This window comes from Schistocerca serialis, chromosome 1 (genome assembly GCF_023864345.2).
Source record: "Schistocerca serialis cubense isolate TAMUIC-IGC-003099 chromosome 1, iqSchSeri2.2, whole genome shotgun sequence".
Taxonomy (NCBI): Eukaryota; Metazoa; Arthropoda; class Insecta; order Orthoptera; family Acrididae; genus Schistocerca; species Schistocerca serialis.
The window spans coordinates 518,054,225-518,074,602 of record NC_064638.1 but is presented as its reverse complement, the minus strand read 5'-3'; the positions used below and the strand labels follow the sequence as shown (position 1 = coordinate 518,074,602).

General features: G+C 40.6%; 1 protein-coding gene across 3 annotated transcripts in view; it reads left to right on the top strand.

Moving 5' to 3' along the window:
• LOC126474282 (serine/threonine-protein kinase par-1-like) overlaps positions 1-20,378 on the top strand; it is a 420,752-nt gene that overhangs the window by 252,135 nt on the left and 148,239 nt on the right. For all 3 annotated transcript variants that reach the window (XM_050101749.1, XM_050101764.1, XM_050101756.1), the window contains exons 8-10: positions 12,064-12,194; positions 12,544-12,665; positions 16,082-16,308. In XM_050101749.1, coding sequence (XP_049957706.1) covers positions 12,064-12,194; positions 12,544-12,665; positions 16,082-16,308 — 480 coding nt within the window. The remainder of the gene's footprint in view (positions 1-12,063; positions 12,195-12,543; positions 12,666-16,081; positions 16,309-20,378) is intronic.

Sequence of the window (20,378 nt, the reverse complement as noted above, 5' to 3'; positions counted from 1 at the left end):
CCCAACCATCTTAACAAAAAATGAGGAATACACTATGAAATCAGCTGAAGGATCTATCAACTGTGATACGCTAGAAGAATCAACCACCAAATTAAAATTCATAGCAGAAGAGTTAGCTCCAATAAATCCCAGGAAGTAAACATGAGTGGTGGAATGAAGAATGTGACCAGGCATTAGAAACAAGGCACCAAGCTTGGATAAAGCATCAAGCCGAAAAGTCTGAAGAATCACATCTAGAACTAATCAGGCAAAGAAAGTCAACCCATAAAATCATCAGACAGACAAAATGCAAACATCTTAAAAATACCTTAGAAAAGATGGAAGAGAACTTCCAGAAGAAACAGTCAAGAGATTATTGCAACACCTTTACGAGATAAAGTTGGCGCATAGTAATCAAGAAAATTCAGACATCCTTGCAGAGACTTTCAGCAAACTTTTAAATTGTGATGACCCACTGGAAACATTTCAAGTAGACACTGAAGCACCTATTTTAACCACCCCAGACCTAACAGATCCTCCAACTATCAATGAAGTAGAGGTCACAATTCAGGAACTAAAAAATTACAAGGCGCTTGGTGAAGACCATGTATTTGCAGAAATCTGAAGGAATGCTGGAAAACCTGCAGTCATAAATCTCCACCAACATCTAATTGAAGTGTGGATCACAGAGAAAATTCTATAGCACTGGACCTCAGGAATAATCCATCCATTATTTAAAAAAGGAGATAGAACCAATTCAGATATTTGCAGAGGAATAGCCCTTCTGGACTGCACATACAAAATTTTCTCCCGCATTATTTACAATAGGTTCAAAAACATTCTGGAACCACAACTTGGAGAATATCAAGGAGGATTTCAACCATAAAGAAGCTGCTCAGACCAAATTCTTAGCCTGACACTAATAATGGAGTATTACACTTCATTTTATAATTTCTGTTTCTCTATGTCTTTCACTTTTTTTCATTGGGATATTAAACATTTGATTAACCATTTATCTGAAGAATGCTTTTTTATATTGGTGTGGATGGCAGAAAAAGTTATGAATGGTAACATTGGTAGTTGTTGGCTTTTTGAAAATTTGAATACCATGCTTTTAATTTTTCTTTGACAGTTTTAAATCAAGATAGTTAATGCCATCTGTTGCATCATGTTCTGCAATGAACTGACTTACACGGTGTAATTTATTATGTTCTTCAGCTAGACTTTCTATGTCTTTCATTGTTCTGTTAAACAGAATGAGCATGTCATCAACATAGCATTTGTAGTAAAGCAGCTTATCTTTCAGTTGGATTTGAGATCTGAAAAAGTTGGCTTCAGGATTGTTAATATAAGTGTGTGCTAGCAAACCTGCAATACTACTTCCCATTGCCAGTCCAACATCCTGAATGTAAAACTTGATGTTGAACAGGAAGTAGTTGTATGACTGTATCGGTCCTAGAATCTCTGTGGGTTTGTAGATTTCAGTTGTATCCATTGTTCCATTTTGGAGTATGTTATTTTTTATTGTATTGATTGTTTCTTTGGCAGTTTGTTTGTATGTAAGGTGACTGTGTCAGGAGATGCAAATTTATCTGTGGTTGGGATGGGGACATCTTTCATGTTACTGATGAGCCCATAACTGTTCTTGATATGGATATTATTTTTCCCTTACAGATAATGTCATTAAGTTCCCTGGTGATTTTATAGTTTAGAGTATGAGATGTATGAGACAATTCGGTTTGTGAATTTTATGTTGTGATCTTAATTTTGATGCTGATGGGTTCATCACTGTTTTAACGTCAAGTTGAACACATATATTTCAAAGACGACACAATACATGTAAGTCACAGAGCAAGTAGACAAAGTAAGACATGTGTACACGGTAACAGTTAAATCAGCACTGAGTCCAAGTCTAGCGGCCGCTGGCTGGCTGGCCGGCCGCTTAGGTGGCACGGCTGCTGCATCGTTGGCAGACAACGCCACATGTAGAGGACGTGCGTAACTGCGCGGCGGCACTTTGAAAGATTGGCAAGTCACAACACTTTTCCCCCCTTTGAATTTTTTGCACTGGTCTTGATGGAGGTGGCCTGTAGATTGCTAACGTCCATAGGTGTTGTTTAATTGGCCGTAAAGTCTCGAGGAGGAGGCTTCCTGTACGGATGAAAGTGTCCCTGATGATAACGGGTCAAGATGACAGGAGACGTAGGGGTCGAATCTGCTGGGCCCCCGTGCACCAATATGCCCATTGCGGCAAGTCCGGTTCTTATAACAGGAGACATGGGCGATGTATCGGCGTCCGTAGGAGAAGGAAGCGAGTAGAGTTGCTCCGACAAATGATGGTCATCTGGTTCCTGCATGGGCACGTCTTCTGGTGGCGTCCATTCTTGTGCTGGCACCAAGATGATGGTGAGAGGGCTGCATTGTGAGTAATGGGAGATGCCAAGATCCCGAGTGTCAGGTAGAGCCGAAGGTGGTGTAGCGGCATTCTGAACAGGCGTTGCCGGCACACGAGGCCGAAGCTGGTCCGAATGACCCACTGCAACACCCGTGTCCATCTGGATTTCATACAGGCGTCAGCCACGGTGTCATAAGATGCGACCAGGACTCCATTTTGGCGGCCTGCCATATCCCCGCACCCATACAAGGTTGCCGACGGTGAACCGGCCAAGCGAAGGCACCCATGGCCGTGAGGTGGAAGGCCACAGAAGATGAAGTAGCGTGCGGGGCTGTCGGCCATGTAAGAGCTCAGCTGGGCTGTGGTCGTCCATGGGAATGAAACGGTAAGAAGCCAGAAATTGGAGAAGCGCATCATCATCAGCAGCAGAAGAAGTCAGGAGTTCCCTCATCTGAGCCTTAAATGTGCGGACCAGTCGTTCAGCCTCACCGTTTGACTGTGGATGGAACCGAGGGGCCGTGACATGCATGATGCCATGACGGGCACAAAAATCCGCAAATTCGGAAGAGGCAAATTGCGGACCATTATCAGTGACAAGAGTAGAGGGAAGGCCTTCCAAAGAGAAAATGCGAGCTAGAGCATTTGTGGTTGCCGTGGTGGTAGGCGACGTGCAACAGACAATGAAAGGAAAGTTAGAGTAGGCGTCAATTATGAGAAGCCAATAAGTACCTAAAAAAGGTCCCACGAAGTCAGCATGAATATGCTCCCGGGGCTTCTCAGGTGAAGGCCACGGTGACAAAGATGACTTCGGGGCGGCGGCCTGTGACGCACAAGGACCGCAGGCAGTGACCATGTGTGCGATTTCAGAGTCGATGCTGGTGCAGTACACATGACGGCGCATCAGAGATTTTGTACGAGAGACACCCCAGTGCCCATGGTGAAGGAGGCGCAAGACCGACGCACACAAAGACACAGGTACCACAAAACGTGGCGAAGCATTGTCTTTGGAAAGGAGGATAACACCATCCCTAGCCGTGAGGCGGTAGCGCTAAGCGTAGTAGTTCCGCAACCGGTCAGAAGTCTTAGCGGACGGACGATCTGGCCAACCCTTCTGAATGCAGCGTAAAACCCGGGAGAGGGTAGGATCAGAACCCGTAGCAGCCGCCAGCCGGTCCCCAGTGATGGGGAACCTGTCCACAACCCGCTGCTCGGTAACATCCAGGTGGAAACACAAAAGTTCGTCCCTATTGAATGCCAGATCAGGACCCATGGGAAGGCGAGACAGTGCATCAGTATTCGCATGTTGAGACGTTGGCCGGAAATGAATCTCATAATTGAAACGAGACAAGTAAAGAGCCCAACGCTGGAGGCGGTATGCAGCCTTGTCGGGAAGTGACATTGATGGATGAAACAAGGAAACAAGTGGTTTGTGGTCCGTAACAAAATGAAATTTGGATCTATACAGAGAAACACCAAACTTATGAAGAGCATAAATAATGGCCAAAGCTTCTTTTTCAATTTGAGAATATTTTCGTTGGGCATCTGTGAGCGTTTTGGAGGCATAAGCAATGGGTTGTTCAGAACCGTCAGAAAAACGGTGTGCAAGGACTGCACCAATCCCGTATTGAGAGCCGTTCATGGCAAGAACGAGATGTTGGCCAGGTCGATAAGTAGCCAGTCACGGGGCCTGTTTCAGCACAGTCTTCAATTTCTGGAAATCCACATCGCATGAAGCGGACCAGTGAAACGGCACGTTTTTATGAAACACGCGATGCAACGGCTGAGCGACCGAAGCCGCAGATGGTAAAAACCTGTGATAGTATGCTATTTTCCCCAAGAAGGCCTGCAGTTCCTTAACAGATGTAGGGTGAGGAAGGGCATCGATCGCAGTGACAGTTTGCTGAAGTGGAGGAATACCATCCCAAGAGAGTTGGAACCCCAAGTACGTGATAGATGCCTGAAAAAATTGTGATTTTTGAAGATTACACTTAAGACCGGAAGTCTGTAAGACATGTAAAAGTGTGCGGAGATTCTGAAGATGTTCTTCAGTGGTGGAGCCAGTGACAACAATGTCGTCCATGTAATTAATACACCCAGAGACAGGGAGCAATAATTGTTCCAAGAATCGCTGAAAGAGAGCAGGGGCGCTGGCAACCCTGAATGACAATCATTGGTATTGATAGAGGCTGAAAGGCGTGTTAAGGACCAGAAACTGCCGGGAAGCAGTGTCGAGAGGAAGTTGATGATAAGCTTCTGACAGGTCAATTTTAGAAAAATACTGGCCTCCAGCAAGTTTAGTAAACAATTCTTCAGGTCGGGGCATAGGGTATGTGTCGATGAGGCATTGAGCATTTACAGTGGCTTTAAAATCGCCACAGAGACGAATATCACTATTGGGCTTAGCAACGACAACGACAGGAGAGGACCACTCACTGGAAGTGACACGAAGCAAGACCCCTGAAGCAGTGAGACGATCCAGTTCCCGTTTGACCCAATCATGAAGGGCCACAGGAATGGGCCGAGCTCGAAAAAATTTTGGCTGAGCAGTGGGTTTGAGCATGATATGAGCTTCAAAGTCGTTTGCATGGCCTAACCCAGGAGAAAAAAGGGACAAAAATGTCGTGGACAAGGAATCCAAGTGAGCATAAGGAATAGCATCAGAGACGATATTGACAGAATCATCTTTGGAGAACCCAAAAATGCGAAAGGCATCGAAACCAAAAAGATTCTCCGCATTACTATGGTCGACCACAAATATGGGAACAGTGCGAACGACGGATTTATAAGATGCCTCAGCATCAAATTGACCCAAGAGAGAAATCTTATGTTTATTGCATGTCTGTAATTGCCTAGTGACAGGTGATAGGGTTGGAGAACCCAACTGAAGATACGTCCGAGAATTGATGATAGTGGCAGCAGAACCAGTATCCACCTGCATGCGAACATCCCGACCAAGTATTTGGACAGTGAGGAATAACTTCCCTGAAAGGGAAGAAGTACAATTGACAAACAACACAGAATCAGAATCAGCGTCATGTTCATGAACATCATGGATTTGCAAACGGATGGCACATGACCCTTCTTTTTGCACTTGTGACACACGGCCCAACGTTGGGGACAATCCTCCCATTAATGTTTCGTAAAACACCGCGGATATGGAGGAAGTTGCCGGGGGTTTTGCTGCAGTTTCTTAGAGGTTTGTTTATGGTTAGACCAAGGCTGCACGTGGGAGCGTACTGCGGCCACGTCGGCCGGCGGGGACATGCCGCACACATTGTCAACAGGGCGCAGAGGTTGGATTTCCCCGACATCACCCCACACCTCTATTTGCGCTCCAGCAGCGCGAGAAATTTCAAAAGACTGCACGATGGATAGGACTTCATCTAGAGTCAGATTTATCAACTGAAGGGCACGTTGCCTAACTTCTTTGTCGGGCGCCGACCGGATAATAGCATCCCGTACCATGGAATCGGTGTAGGATTCTTTATGAACTTCAGTAACAAATTGACACTTTCTACTGAGGCCATGAAGTTCAGCAGCCCAAGTGCGATAGGAGTGATGCGGTTGTTTTTGACAATGATAAAAGGCAACACGAGAGGCTACCACATGTGTATGCTTTTGAAAATATACGGACAGAAGTGGGCACATGTCAGCAAAGGATAAAGACGCAGGATCTTTCAAAGGAGCCAATTGCGACAACAACCGATACATTTGAGGTGAAATCCATGAAAGGAACAGAGACTTGCATGTTTGTTCGTCCGTGACGTGAAATGCCAAGAAGTGCTGTCGAAGATGTTTTTCGTAATCAGACGTCTTCCGCCGTCTTGTCGTAAGGAGGAAAAGGAGGTATAGACAACGACGAGAGATGCCCTGCATTGGATGCCGCGACGAAACCGCGAATCGCTGATGTGAGAAGCATTTGCTGTTCAATGAGACCTTGCAATAGTTGCTCTAAAGTAGCCATGGAAACCTGCGGGTCAACACTACCTTGTCGCCAATTGTTTTAACGTCAAGTTGAACACATATATTTCAAAGACGACACAATACTTGTAAGTCACAGAGCAAGTAGACAAAGTAAGACATGTGTACATGGTAACAGTCAAATCAGCACTGAGTCCAAGTCTAGCGGCCACTGGTTAGCTGGCCGCTTAGGTGGTGCGGCTGCTGCATCGCTGGCAGACAGCGCCGCTTGTAGAGGACACACATAACTGCGTGGCGGCACTTTGAAAGATCGGCGAGTCACAACAGTCACTATACAGTACTTTACTTTTAATGGTGCCTAGAGGAAGCTGCAGATTTTAAGTATATTTTTAATTTTATCTTGGAATTTGGTGTTATTCTCATACTCTATTTCTTCTGTGTTATAAGTTTTGAAGAATCCAGGATTATTGTTAATGTAATTTGATTCATGGAGGTATGCAACTAAATGAAATAGTTTGTTTTTTGCGTTACGTGTTTCACTTCTTTTGTTTATGAAGCATCTTCAGTTGCCTGTAATACATGTTTCTTCTTATATATATAATACATGTGTTACGCAGTCGTAAGAATTATGTCAGTATGGTACATTTTGTCATGTTTTCTCTTGTTTTTCAGATTAGGAACAACTTTTGTAGCAGAAATTTTGTGATGTTAAATTATTATTGGTTTATGTTACCTATGATTTCCAGTGGTCCTGGAGATGTTTTCATTCTGTCCCCATGCCTTCATTCTCCAGCTGGCCAATTTCCATCTTTTTTTCATCCACATTTATTAAAACACGTAACTTGCAATGTAAATACACAAATGTTGATCACAAAATGAAAAGAGCAAGTGATATGTTATAATAAATGTGGGTGAAAAAATGCCAGAAATTGGCCAGCTTGAGCATGAGATCATGGGAACCAAATGAACATGTCCCCAGGACCACACATATGGCCTAACAACACCGGAAATCGTAAGTAACTTCAAACGATAATTTAACATCACAAAATTTGTGCTACAAAAGTTGTTTCTAATCTAAAAAAACAAGAGAACTAATGGCAAAGTATAACATAGTAACATATTGTAACTACTACATAATATATGTATTATATTTTTAAAAAGAAATCTGTATTACAGGCCACTAAAGATGCTTCATAAATAAAAGTAGTGAAATGCGAATGGCAGAAAACAAATTGCCTTTCATTTAGTTGCATGGATGGAACATACTTCCATGAATTTTGAAGCATCTAAGGAATGACAGAAAATGGAAAAGATGATGGTAATCTGATAACAAATGTGTTGCCCTTGTGCACTCTAACAATGAGGTCATCATCTGTTGAAAGTTTCTTGTTTATGTCACATAATATCCCATGTTCATTATTTATCTTATTCCACATTTTGTTACAATTTTTATTTTTCATAATAATCTTGTTTGACTTACGGGTTATATAATTTTGTTCACTTTGCTGTAGTTTGGCATTTGTATATGCTATTTTTATGCTGACTGTTAGATCTTTAGTGTTGTTTTCATTTTGTGGCCATATTGTACTTAATGCCTTTGTTTAGCAACTTTAATCTGTCATTATTGATGCATATTTCTGTAGGGCCTTGTTTCGATTTAATGTCTTTCAGTGCTCTGTCAAATTCTTCACGCAGTATCATATCTCCCATCTCATCTTCATTTATCAGGCTCTATATGCCCTGGGAATTCCAAGAAAAACCCGGTAATTTTTTCATCTGGTAGAAAACTAGGAAAAACCCAGGAATATTTTAGAATTTCGGGACTTTCTCATTGATCAGTTTTCAGTTAAATTTTTGTAATTTTGACTGGTGAGAAGTGGCACTCCAACAAAGAATATTACCGTATCCCGCTACTGCAGAATAATACTGCAGCAACAAAGCGTAAACAAGAGGGGGAAAAAAATTCAAAATAGAAGTTGCAAAGGAAATGCACCATTTACAACAACAAAACACAGTTCACACATGAGTGTGTGACAACAGCAAAATCCGTGAAAGGTTAGGATGAAGACTATGCAGTACGTCATAACAACAAACTACTTCCGATAAGCGTGCCATCACAACTGTTTACATTAGGTTCGTTTGAGCAGTTGTCAGCGGACTCATGCACAGTTGAGTCTTCTATGAACAGTACCTTCTCCCACTTCTGGCTGGTTAGTTTGTAGCTCTTAGCTACAGTGTATCAGCAGTAGCAACAAGCAGCCATATGCTTCCAGGAAGAACTTTTCTGTCACTCCCAAGCTGCCACATCTGTGCTTGCGCAGAGCAGTATGAGTTGTAGATGGGAGGGGGTAGTCTCCACATGACCTGTGTTTACGGCCTTTACAAATGTCTGCTTGTGTCTGTGTATGTGCGGATGGATATGTGTGTGTGTGTGAGTGTATACCTGTCCTTTTTTCCCCCTAAGGTTAGTCTTTCTGCTTCCGGGATTGGAATGACTCCTTACCCTCTCCCTTAAAACCCACATCCTTTCGTCTTTCCCTCTCCCTCCCTCTTTCCTGATGAAGCAACTGTTTGTTGCGAAAGCTTGAATTTTGTGTGTATGTTTGTGTGTCTATCGACCTGCCAGCCCTTTTGTTTGGTAAGTCTCATCATCTTTGTTTTTAGATATATTTTTCCCAAGTGGAATGTTTCCCTCTATTATAATCATATCTCTATTTGAATATGCGTACGTATAACAGTTTCTTTGGCTTTTCAGTGTATAATCAATTTCAAACCTTCCAATGTCTCCAGGTCTCTTCCACATACACGGCCTTCTGTGATGAGTCTTAAACCAAGTGTTAGCTGTGATATAGCTCTGTGCAAAATTCTACCATGTGGCTTCCTCTTTCATTCCTTTCCCTGTGTCCTACTACTTTTCCTTCTCTTCCTTTTCCTACAACTGAATTCCAGTCCCCTAAGACTATTAAATTTTCATCTCCCTTAACTGTCTGAATAATTTATTTTATCTCATGATTCATTTGTTCAATCTCTTCATCATCTGTGGAAGTACACTCATGCTCATAAATTAAGGACAATTGCAGAATGTGATGCCACACAGCGTGGCACTACACAAAACTGGCACTAATAGCATAGGCACATACGGAACACACACGACACAGATCTGTAAGTCCGCGGTATTGGTGATAAGTTGAGAAAACCATGCTGAATCACATGTGCTACATAGTGCCACTGTTTCCTGTGCATGTACCCCGACATCAGTATAAGATATGATCACCATGCACCCGTACACAGGCCACACAATGGGTTGGCATACTCCGGATCAGGTGGTTCAGCAGCTGCTGGGGTATAGCTTCCCATTCTTGCATCAATGCCTGTCTGAGCTCCTGAAGTGTCCTAGGAGTTTGAAGATGTGCAAGTACGTCGACCAAGAGCATCCCAGATGTGCTCAATTGGGTTTATGTCTGGAGAACAGACTGGCCACTCTGTTCGCCTGATATCTTCTGCTTCAAGGTACTCCTCCAAGATGGCAGCTCGATGGGGCCGTGTGTTATCATCCATAAGGAGGAACGTGGGACACACTGGTGCAAAATGACGTGCCGATACATCTGACCTGTTACAGTTCCTTTGTCAAAGATATGCAGGGGTGTACGTGCAACAATCATAATCCCACCCCACACCATCAATCCATAACCTCCATACAGGTCCCTTTCAAGGACATTAAGGGTTTGGTAACTGATCCCTGGTTCACACCAGATGAAAACCCAGCAAGAATCACTGTTCAGAGTGTACCTGGACTCATCCGTGAACATAACCTGGGACCACTGTTCCAATGACCATGTACTGTGTTCTTGACACCAGGCTTTACAGGCTCTCCTGTGACCAGGGGTAAGTGGAATGCACCTTGCAGGTCTCCAGGCGAATAAACCATGTCTGTTCAGTCATCTGTAGACTGTGTGTCTGAAGACAACTGTTCCAGTGGCTGCAGTAAGGTCCCGAGGAAGGCTACCTGTGGTACTCCGTGGCCGTCCGCGGTGAGATATCGGTCTTCTTGTGGTGTTCTACGCTGTGGACATCCCGTACTGTAGCGCCTGGACATGTTTCCTGTCTGCTGGAATCATTGCCATAATCTTGAGATCACACTTTGTGGCACACGGATGACCCATGCTACGACCTGCTGTGTTTGACCAGCCTCCAGTCGCTCTAGTATTCTACCCCTTATAACGTCATCAATATGTGTTCTTTGAGCCATTTTCAACACACAGTCACCATTAGCATGTCTTAAAATGTCTGCACACTTACTTGCTGCACTGTACTCTGAGATGCACCAACACACCTCTGTGTATGTGGACTGCTGCCAGTGCCACCGTGCGATGACCGCAGGTCAAATGCACCTTATGGTCATACCCCTAGGTGATTTAAACCCGCAAACCATCCTCCAGAGCGTTGTTTCACCTTGTATCAGCATTATCCTTAATTTATGAGCATGAGTGTAGTTGGCATATAAGCTTGTACTACTGTGGTGGGTGTGAGCTTTGTGTCTATCTTGGCTACAATAATGCTCACACTTTGCTGTTAATAGTAGCTTATTTATTATTAAACCTACTCCTGCATTATCGTATTTGACTTTGTGTTTATAACCTGTATTCACTTGACCAGAATTTCTGTTCCTCCTGCCACTTAACTTCACTAATTCCCACTATATCTAACTTTAACCTATCCCTTTTTAAATTTTCTAACCTTCCTGTATGGTTAAGGCATCTGACATCCATGCTCTGATCTGCAGAATACCAGTTTTGTTTCCCATAGTAACGACATCCTCCTGAGTAATCCCGCCCGGAGATCCAAATGGAGGACTATTTTACCCCCGGAATATTTTACCCAGGAGGATGCCATCATCATTTAACCATACAATAGAGCTGCATGCCTTTGGGAAAAATTACTGCTGTAGTTTCCCCTTGATTTCAACCATTCGCAGTACCAGCACAGCAATGCAGTTTTGGTTGATGTTACAAGGCTAGATCAGTCAATCATCCATGCTGTTGCCCCTGTAACTACCAAAAAGGTAGCTACCCCTCTTCAGGAACCAAACGTTTATCTGGCCTGTCAACAGATAACCCTTCGTTGTGGTTGCACCTATGGTATGGCTATCTGTATCGCTGAGGCGCGCAGATCTCCCCACCAGTAGCAAGATCTATGGTTCATTGCATCTTGGCGGCGGCAGGGGGGGGGGGGGGGGGGTCATGAATACATGAACAATAAGATTATGGCTAGGTTCTAGGTGCATATTGTACAACTGTAAATTGAGGTAGTATTTCTTCTGGTAAAGAGATTTCATTTCAGCTTTTAACCATATAATTTCATTTTGTGGTTTTGCTATCTTGGCCGATGCGCTTTTTTTGTTGCTTTTTTTCTGATTTAGTTTGGAGTCAGGTTTTTGTTAAGTCTTTTGTCAAGGATTGTTTTTGTTTACACTTCCGAAATACACATATTATTCTAATTACCTGAAGTGGTAGCAATATATTAAGCTTATCCATTATGGATGTTCCAGATAATAATGTTGTAAGTAGTATATAAAAGTTGAAAGTGAGACCTAAAACAACAGCAAATGGTTCATCTCCTCATTGCTCACATTCCCTACAAATATTAATTAATATTTTAGTCTTTGTGCAATTGTATTACATAGTTTGATTATAAATGGTCATGTTTATGAATTTCATACATTATACTTCATGGTTATATTTACCAGTTGGTTTTATATTCCTGCACAGATTGCAGATTTTGGTTTGTCGAACGTCTTCGATGAGCAAAGGTTGTTGAATACCTTTTGTGGCAGTCCTCTGTATGCTTCACCTGAGATTGTTAAGGGAACTCCTTACCATGGCCCTGAAGTGGACTGCTGGTGAGAGAAATTTTTAATGCATGATTAGCAATAATAATAATAATAATAATGAAGTAGCAGCATATAGTTTTATAATTAGTGTATCTTTGGATAAATTTCACTCTGTTTAGGGAAAACTCTTTTTGCTTCCATAGTTGTTTGAATGTATAAGTTTAGCTGCCGGATACTACCTCTAATCTTAAAATGGTGTATTTACTTACAGTGACATTACCATTAAAATTTTGGGCACATTCTGACTCCTTTGTATCTAGAGTTATACACATAAACATACTTCTGCAAACCATTTGTCATTATTAATTATTTCCATAAAATTATATACAAATGGAAGTTCCTAATTTTTATGTTAAAGGTCACTTGGTGTTCTATTATACACATTGGTTTATGGAGCAATGCCTTTTGATGGCTCCAATTTCAAACGTCTTGTGAGACAAATCTCCCAAGGAGACTACTTTGAACCAAAGAAACCATCACGTAAGTAAGACAAGAACAGATCATTTTTCACTTTTTCATTTGCTTGACTACTCAAGTACATATGTGTAGCTGTAATTGAAATAATTTTGTGGCGGAAAACACACTGATGGACTATCATATTAACTATAACACACACACACACACACACACACACACACACACACACACACACACACACACACACACACACAGAGAGAGAGAGAGAGAGAGAGAGAGAGAGAGAGTCCGGGAACACTTTCAATTATTTATTGCACAAGATCTAAACATTGTACAGATGTCATATGTATTGCATTTTGAAGAGAAACTCCGAAAGTTTTTTTACAAACATTCAGTATGCGAACCACGAGTGACCCAGCAGATGTCAGTACAGTAATCAAATTCTTACCTTACCCGTCCCAGCATGACATCGTCGACTGTGGCAGTCACTTCCCGTGTTCTCTCTCGGAGCTCTGCTACATCACATGGTAGAGGCAGTACATACACCAGATCTTCAATGTGTCCCCATGGAAAAAAGTTACACAGAGTGAGATCTGGTGCTCAGGGAGGGCACTTCATGAAACAGCTGTCCCCTTCTGTAGCATGGCCGATCCATCGATGTGGCAGCTCCGTAGTGCTGTAGTGGTATACATGGAAAAAAAAAGCTTTCTGGCTTTCTCTTCAAAATGACATATGTATCATATCTGTACAGTGTTTGGTTCTTGTGCAGTAAATAATTGAAAGTGTTCCCGGACATCATGTACCGTGTGTGTGTGTGTGTGTGTGTGTGTGTGTGTGTGTGTGTGTGTGTGTGTGTGTGTGTGTGTGTGTTAACTGAAATAATTTACTTTTCCCAACAAAGCATTAAGACAGAAAATCATGGTTCTCTTCAAATGGCACAGTTTATTTGCTTGAAAACTTCTCCAAGATAGGATTGGCAAAGTTAATCCCATAAAAGATGAAGTAGCACATGTAACAAGATAGCAAAACAAGACAGGGCAGCACCTTACTCTGCTTCAAAGCTTTGTATCCGCACATACATTTGCAAGGAAAGTGAAAGCTCTGAAGATGGGATGCAAGTTGTTCTTAGGTAGCTCGGTCAGTAGAGGACTTGCCCGCGAAAAGCAAAGGTCCTGTGTTTGAGTCCTGGTTTGGCACACTGTTTTAATCTGCCAGAAAGTTCCGCTATAAAAGAAAGTTAAAATTTGCCAGAAGTAGTGCAGAGAGTGTGCTGATAGATTCATTCTATGTGGGGAAAACTGTTAGCACTAGGAAGAAATAATGACTCTTAATGGAAGGTAGGGAAAGGTGATAAATCTCAAAATTTACAGTTAGTGTTGTACACTGGTGGAAAAACATATACATACCTGTGCTGTATATCACATACTTGTACTTCTTTGCACAATAGATTAGATTTAACAACATATAATCAGATCTAAGGTCAGATATCTAAATGAAAAAGACATCAAGGTATGAAGACTAGGTTAGCTTTGTCGTGTCAATACTGGATGATGCAACATTTGGATAACTTGATACCTTTCTTGGAGTTGTATTACTCTTGTCATTACTGATATTTTTTGTACGGAAAAGGAAAAGAATTGACATTGTTAATGTGCATCATGACATGAATGCTGTTTGTATCAAGCCTGTCTATTTTCAAAGGTGCCATCATTGGCATACCCTATTTTGCCTTCCTCTCTCAGTCTCTAGCTTCTAATATTTACACATTTGATAAGTTTCACTGATGCATTGTAATCTAAACATATCCCTTTTACTTTGTGTTGGTACAGCTGTTAAATATTTGAAGAAAAGATTTTTATCGTCATCAGCTGTACAATTCAACTTCATTCTTTACTGGTTCCAGTTTTTACAATCATCATCTTCACTACAAGAAAAACAGAACATCAGATTGATGAGAAATGTGTACTACACATGCAAGACTCATCATCATACCAAATACGATGATGTCTTACAGTAGTATGTAAAATCCACATAATTTAGCAAATGCCATGAATCATTCAGGCAGATCACGAACCGAGACTAATGGGTAGTTAACAGGTCATTGGCTGACCTGGCACAGTTTGTTTGCTTTGAAAAGACTCCAAAGACAGGTTTGGCAAAATTAATCACATAAAAGATAATGTAAGAAAACAGCAAAATGAAAGGGGGAAGGGCCTTACTCTGCTTCAGAGTTTTGGAACTGCAGATATGTTTGGTTGCTAGGAAGTGAACGGAGGAAAAACTATAAAAGAAGTTCTGTGAAGTTGGGAAGGTAGGATTAATTGACCTGTTAACTGTCGGTAGTCTTTACACGTCCTGCCTGTGAGACTTACACCTGTGAGACAGCTTTGTGTTTGGTATGTTGATGAGTCTTGTGTAAGTGGGTGCACATTTTTTATCCATCTGATGTACTGCTTTTCTTCCAGTGACGATGGTTTTAAAAACCAAAGCTAGTAAAGATTAAAGTTGAACATGTATGGCTGATGGCTATAAAAATGCTTTTGTTGAAACATAACCATCTGATTTGGGTGACTTAAGAATGTAATATGTACCATAATCCCTTCTTCAGGTCTCTATCTTCACTCTCTCAAACTGAAAAACGACTACTCGACATCACATAGAAACAGTCCTGTATTATGAAATCGGAAAGGCACCTTTTCAATGCCATTTTCACATAAGTCTTGAATTTTACTGGTACCATGTGTACAATATTTGCCTTTACAGCCACCTGATAATAGCCATTCATTCATCTTTATTATAGACTATATGTACTTCACTCGAGTGTAGCCAGTCATACACATTACACTTAAGCACAACTGTAAGCAAGATTGCGAAAACTTTCATTCAGCATCAGTAGCCTCCGTAGACTGTGGTAACAAATCCCCTGTATCATTGATCTCCATCTGAAATACTTTTGCACTTTCTACTTAAATCACACTATTCTTGCCATACCACTAAAATTGGTGCTATTTTCAGTGTATGGAGCGTTACTGAGATTTTTTGGGATGCCAAATGGAATAGTTAACTTACTGCCCACAGCATTACTTCTCTCTGTCTCGCTTTGTTTTGCAGTGTTCAGCATACTCTGTTTACTTCTTGTGCCATGTGAGTCTCCACCTAAGATCTGAAAGAAAGAAATGTGTTTACAGCTTGGATACCATGTACATCAGTTATTCCTCAAATCACACATTGTGCTCTAAATCTTTTGCCTGTAAGACCCACTGTACTGCTTCTTAATGATACATCTTGTACCTGTAAAAGTTTAGTTTAAGGGAACAGTATACATGAAAGTGAGAATACTGAGATTTGCAACAACAGGAGTTAAACATCACCAACAGTAACAATACATTTGTTTGCAGTGTGTACTTGTAACATATTACATATATACTTCTTATCCTGTTTACAGTATTTCCCTATACTCATTATTACTAATTGTGCAGCTGCATCACCTTTAATTCGAGAAATGCTGACTGTAACACCTGGTCGGAGAGCTGACATTGAGAAGATATGTTCCCATTGGTGGGTGAATGAGGGATATGGAGAGTCTTGTTTAGAAATAGCAGAAGAACTGGCTAACCAAACACCTGTTCGTCTGGATCTCTTGCTGTCACTAGCACCACCTGCACCAAATGTTGGCAGTGACAAGTTGTTAGTGGGAGCTGAACAGGTAATACTTTACTTTATAGCATACTGAGAAATAGATTTATTTGTAAATTTTGCTTCATGTTTTGAAAACAATATGTTTATTGTATTGTGTTCATTATTTCTACATATGTGGTTATGTGTTGTAATCAAGCAGGCAATGGCACAGGCCACAAAAGGTAATATACTGCAATTTTAGGAAACAATATAACTTAGGTTTATTACAGTATTACTTAATTTCTGAAATTTTGTTGGAATTTGGAGTAATAGGGGAGTTGAGCAATGTAGTTTCATTTGTTTTACTTTTGATTACCCATCATTGCCCATTTACTTATTTGTCTCAGTCTTAGATAGGAATAAAAACTTTCCATGTTGTAAAAGCAAACTTAGTTTATTTCCATGTTTTTAAAGGGGTGCTGGATGCATCTTACCCCTGATGTTTTTCCAGGTAGTAAGTGATGTGTTTCTGAGTTTGATTAAAATTGCCCCATGCATTCCACAGTTTTGCTTAGCATGTTGTCCCTGTTCCCAACCCTAACACACCTCTGTGTGTGAAATGCCATTGAAACTGTCACCAATCAGTGTAACAATACCAAAAATTTTCTTTTATTTGAGCAAAAGACAGTAGTCCAAATAACAACAAAAAATGAGACTTCCAACTGAGATCTGTTTTGTACAGTTATACACAAAACAGAATATATTTTAAACTTGTCACCTCTTTCTTTTACATGTAAAAGGAGATCATTAAAGCACAAGTGAGATAATTTTTGTTAAGCTGGGTACATATTTAATTCAACAAATCTGTTGAAAGAGTGTTCCTAATTGCATTGAATTTGTTATTACTATATGTGCATCCATCACAAGAAGATGTAAGCTCTTCATGTTGTAAAACATCTAAGGAATCATGATGACAAAATATATGATAGTGCGTTAACAGGTGGATGATATTCCCTATTGCCATACAGTAGTATTTACAAACTTGATGAAGAATTTTATCATTCCCCTTATGGGCACTCAGGAACAGATCTATGCACTGAATGTATATAAGATGCATATCATCTGATCTGTATATACTGTAAGTATTGTTTTTATGCAAATTACTTAGTAAGTAACAAAGTATAATTGGTTAATTAATAACAGATGTTTAGTTTTCCCGATATATCACCACATTCATAACATGGAAAAAAGATGAGAGCATGTCATCCACTACAGGTATTTTATTAAGATTCTGGCAATGACAGCATAATCTGGTTTTAAATGCATAAAAATTTGAGTTCCAATAGAACTTCATGTAGGGTACAGGTATAGGTAAATCTGTGGCATTTGGACATGAATATCTTAAAGGCGAAGTTATGTTTTACTGGCACTTAATGACAGAATGAATCTGTGAAGCTGTGTTGTTAGTAACTTGCATAAATTATGATATCTCATAATTTGATACAATGAATTGTCATATTCTTTGGTGTATTTGATATATCCCTGTTATTTTGAGGTTTCATCCACTTTTGGACTCAACATTTTTTTCTTTTCTTCTTATTTAGTTCTCAGTGCAGCTTTACTGCTATATCCCACATGATGAAAGTCATGCCTGCCAACATAATTTCAGTGGACGGCATATTGAAAACATTGCTACAAGAAATTTTGCTTTGACATTTTGACACAACCCCTCGTGGCACCATTGGAGTTTGAGCCATCATGCCACTTTTGTGGTGTCATTTTAACTGCATGTGGGTACCTGGCTTAATGTCAGTTATTTTCAATTCTACCCCCCCCCCCCCCCATCCCCCCCCCTAGTCGCACTCCCGGAGGAGAAATAGTGTCAGAACTGTAACCAAATAACGTAGCAACATTGTAATCTGTGAATTAAACAATAATATAGGCTGTTTTCAATTATTTTTTCATGTCTCTTCCCCTTTGCCCCCGTCCCCACTTCTAGCAAGCAGGGCAAGAGATGTCTTAGCCCCACAGTCCAGGGTATTTCAAAACGAATGACATGTTTAACAGTAACACATTACTAAATGTCCACAAAACCCAGAGTACTTTGCTATATTATTAAAATGCTCTGAGTAATTACAACCAGCCACACAGAGAATATCTAGACAATATTAGGAAGGAAGATTGAGTTTCAACATCCCGTCGATGTTGAGGTCATTAGAGACGGATTGTGTCAAGTATGGGGAAGCAAACTGGCTGTGCCTTTTTGAAGGAACTGTCCTGGCATTTGCCTGAGGTGTTTAGGGGAATCACGGAAAACCTAAATTTGGGTGGCTGGATGCAGGTCTGAGTCGTCGACCTTCCGAATGTGAGTCCAATGTGTTAACCACTGTGCCACCTCGTTTGGTATCCAGACATCGGCTAAATTCTTTGTGTAAGATTTCTTTGTTGACAGGAATAACTGTTGTTGTTATTCTGTTTCATAGCTCATTTATGTCACAAATCAAAGAGGTAGGAATGAAAACACATTCCTCTTTGTGTCCTCACAAGAAATAGCCACACGGGCTCATGTCTGAAGATATTGGAGGCCAAGGAAGCAGGGCTGTGTCTCAGGATCCGATATACCCTATGTAGGGGTTGAGGCAGTGTGCCATTGAGAAATTGCTGTATTTTGTTGTACCATTGTCGTTGGGTTCCATTCTCTTGGAATATGGAATGGTTATAGACCACCAGAAGTTATGCAGAAAGCTACATCTGTAGCATTTAAAGTTGTCCTTTACAGAATGGGCTGTACGCCTTCTCATAATAAATGGCACAACTGTACCACTAATGTGAAATGTTGCTTCATCAGAGAAAATCCCACATTGAAAATCTCTATATTCCTTGTCCTCTAACAGAGTTAAATTTTTGTGGGCCATAAACATAGAAAGATGTGCAGTTTCAGTGTGTGTGTGTGTGTGTGTGTGTGTGTGTGTGTGTGTGTGTGTGTGTGTCCATTCCACAGTAAAGTATTTTGGTACCTCGCAGGACAAACAGGACAAAGCGTCAGGTCCTGTGATGTGACCCTACATACAGCTTCAAGTATTTTTTCCCTGTAACTAGCGACAGAGAAAAATAGTTTTATTTTACAGTCAGTTCCGGTGTTATTTTTTGCCTATTTTGGAAACCACCATAATTTCCGCTTTGTTTCCTTCCTTCAGCCAATCACAACACATGACTTTGATGTCATGCAAACAAGTCTCTTGTGGTAACACTGGACACTAAGAATGTTTATTCAATATCTGTTTTACTATTTTGTGAATTAAGTTTGTGGTTACAATATATTTCGTACTCTGGGGATTAGGTTAGGTTTGGAAGGTACCAGATGTCATCTTGATTTATGTGTTTACAAAAAAGAAGTGCTTTTTCTGGTGTTCTTCATATTAATATTATGAAAATATCTAGTTTAATTTGATGCACCACCTTAAAAATCAGCCAGAAATGTGCTGTTTTTTGTACAATAAGATGTGCAAATTTTTTGGAAGATTCACATCAGTGATCAATACTATTACTGGACCTTAGTTCATTTGGCATCACATCTAGAGCCCTAAATTCCTTGTGTGAGCTATCAACTATTATTTTAAGATTATGCATAATCCTCAGAGTTAAGAAAAAAATCAAAATCCAGTTTCAGCATTAGTAACTATTAGTTACCAGTACCAGTAAACTGCTACCCTCAGATTTATGTCTTAACATGAGAGTGGTAAAATGCCAAATTTCACATTTAATTAAAGCCGCCAGTTTCGAGCTATGTTACTGAAAAGATGATTTAATTTTACTTTTTGCTTTATCATTAATAAGAAATTTTATGTCCCTACCCATAACATATATTGTGTGGACTAAACCTCTTGGCACACTTCAAGAAAAATACAGTGGCACAGTTGTGCTCACACGTTTCATAAACATAAAAAAGGGACCCATTTAATGTCAGTAGTCATATTATCGTTGGACTGTTTTTTTCTTGCTGCATTAAACTGTTCTTTGATTACTTTTGTAGGTATTATATCCAATTAATACAGTATATAGATACCAAAACAATGTTAACAACCAGATGCACAATGTTAATACAGGGGGTAATCACTTTTAAACTGTTGCACTGCTGTCATTTGTGTGGAATAGTGG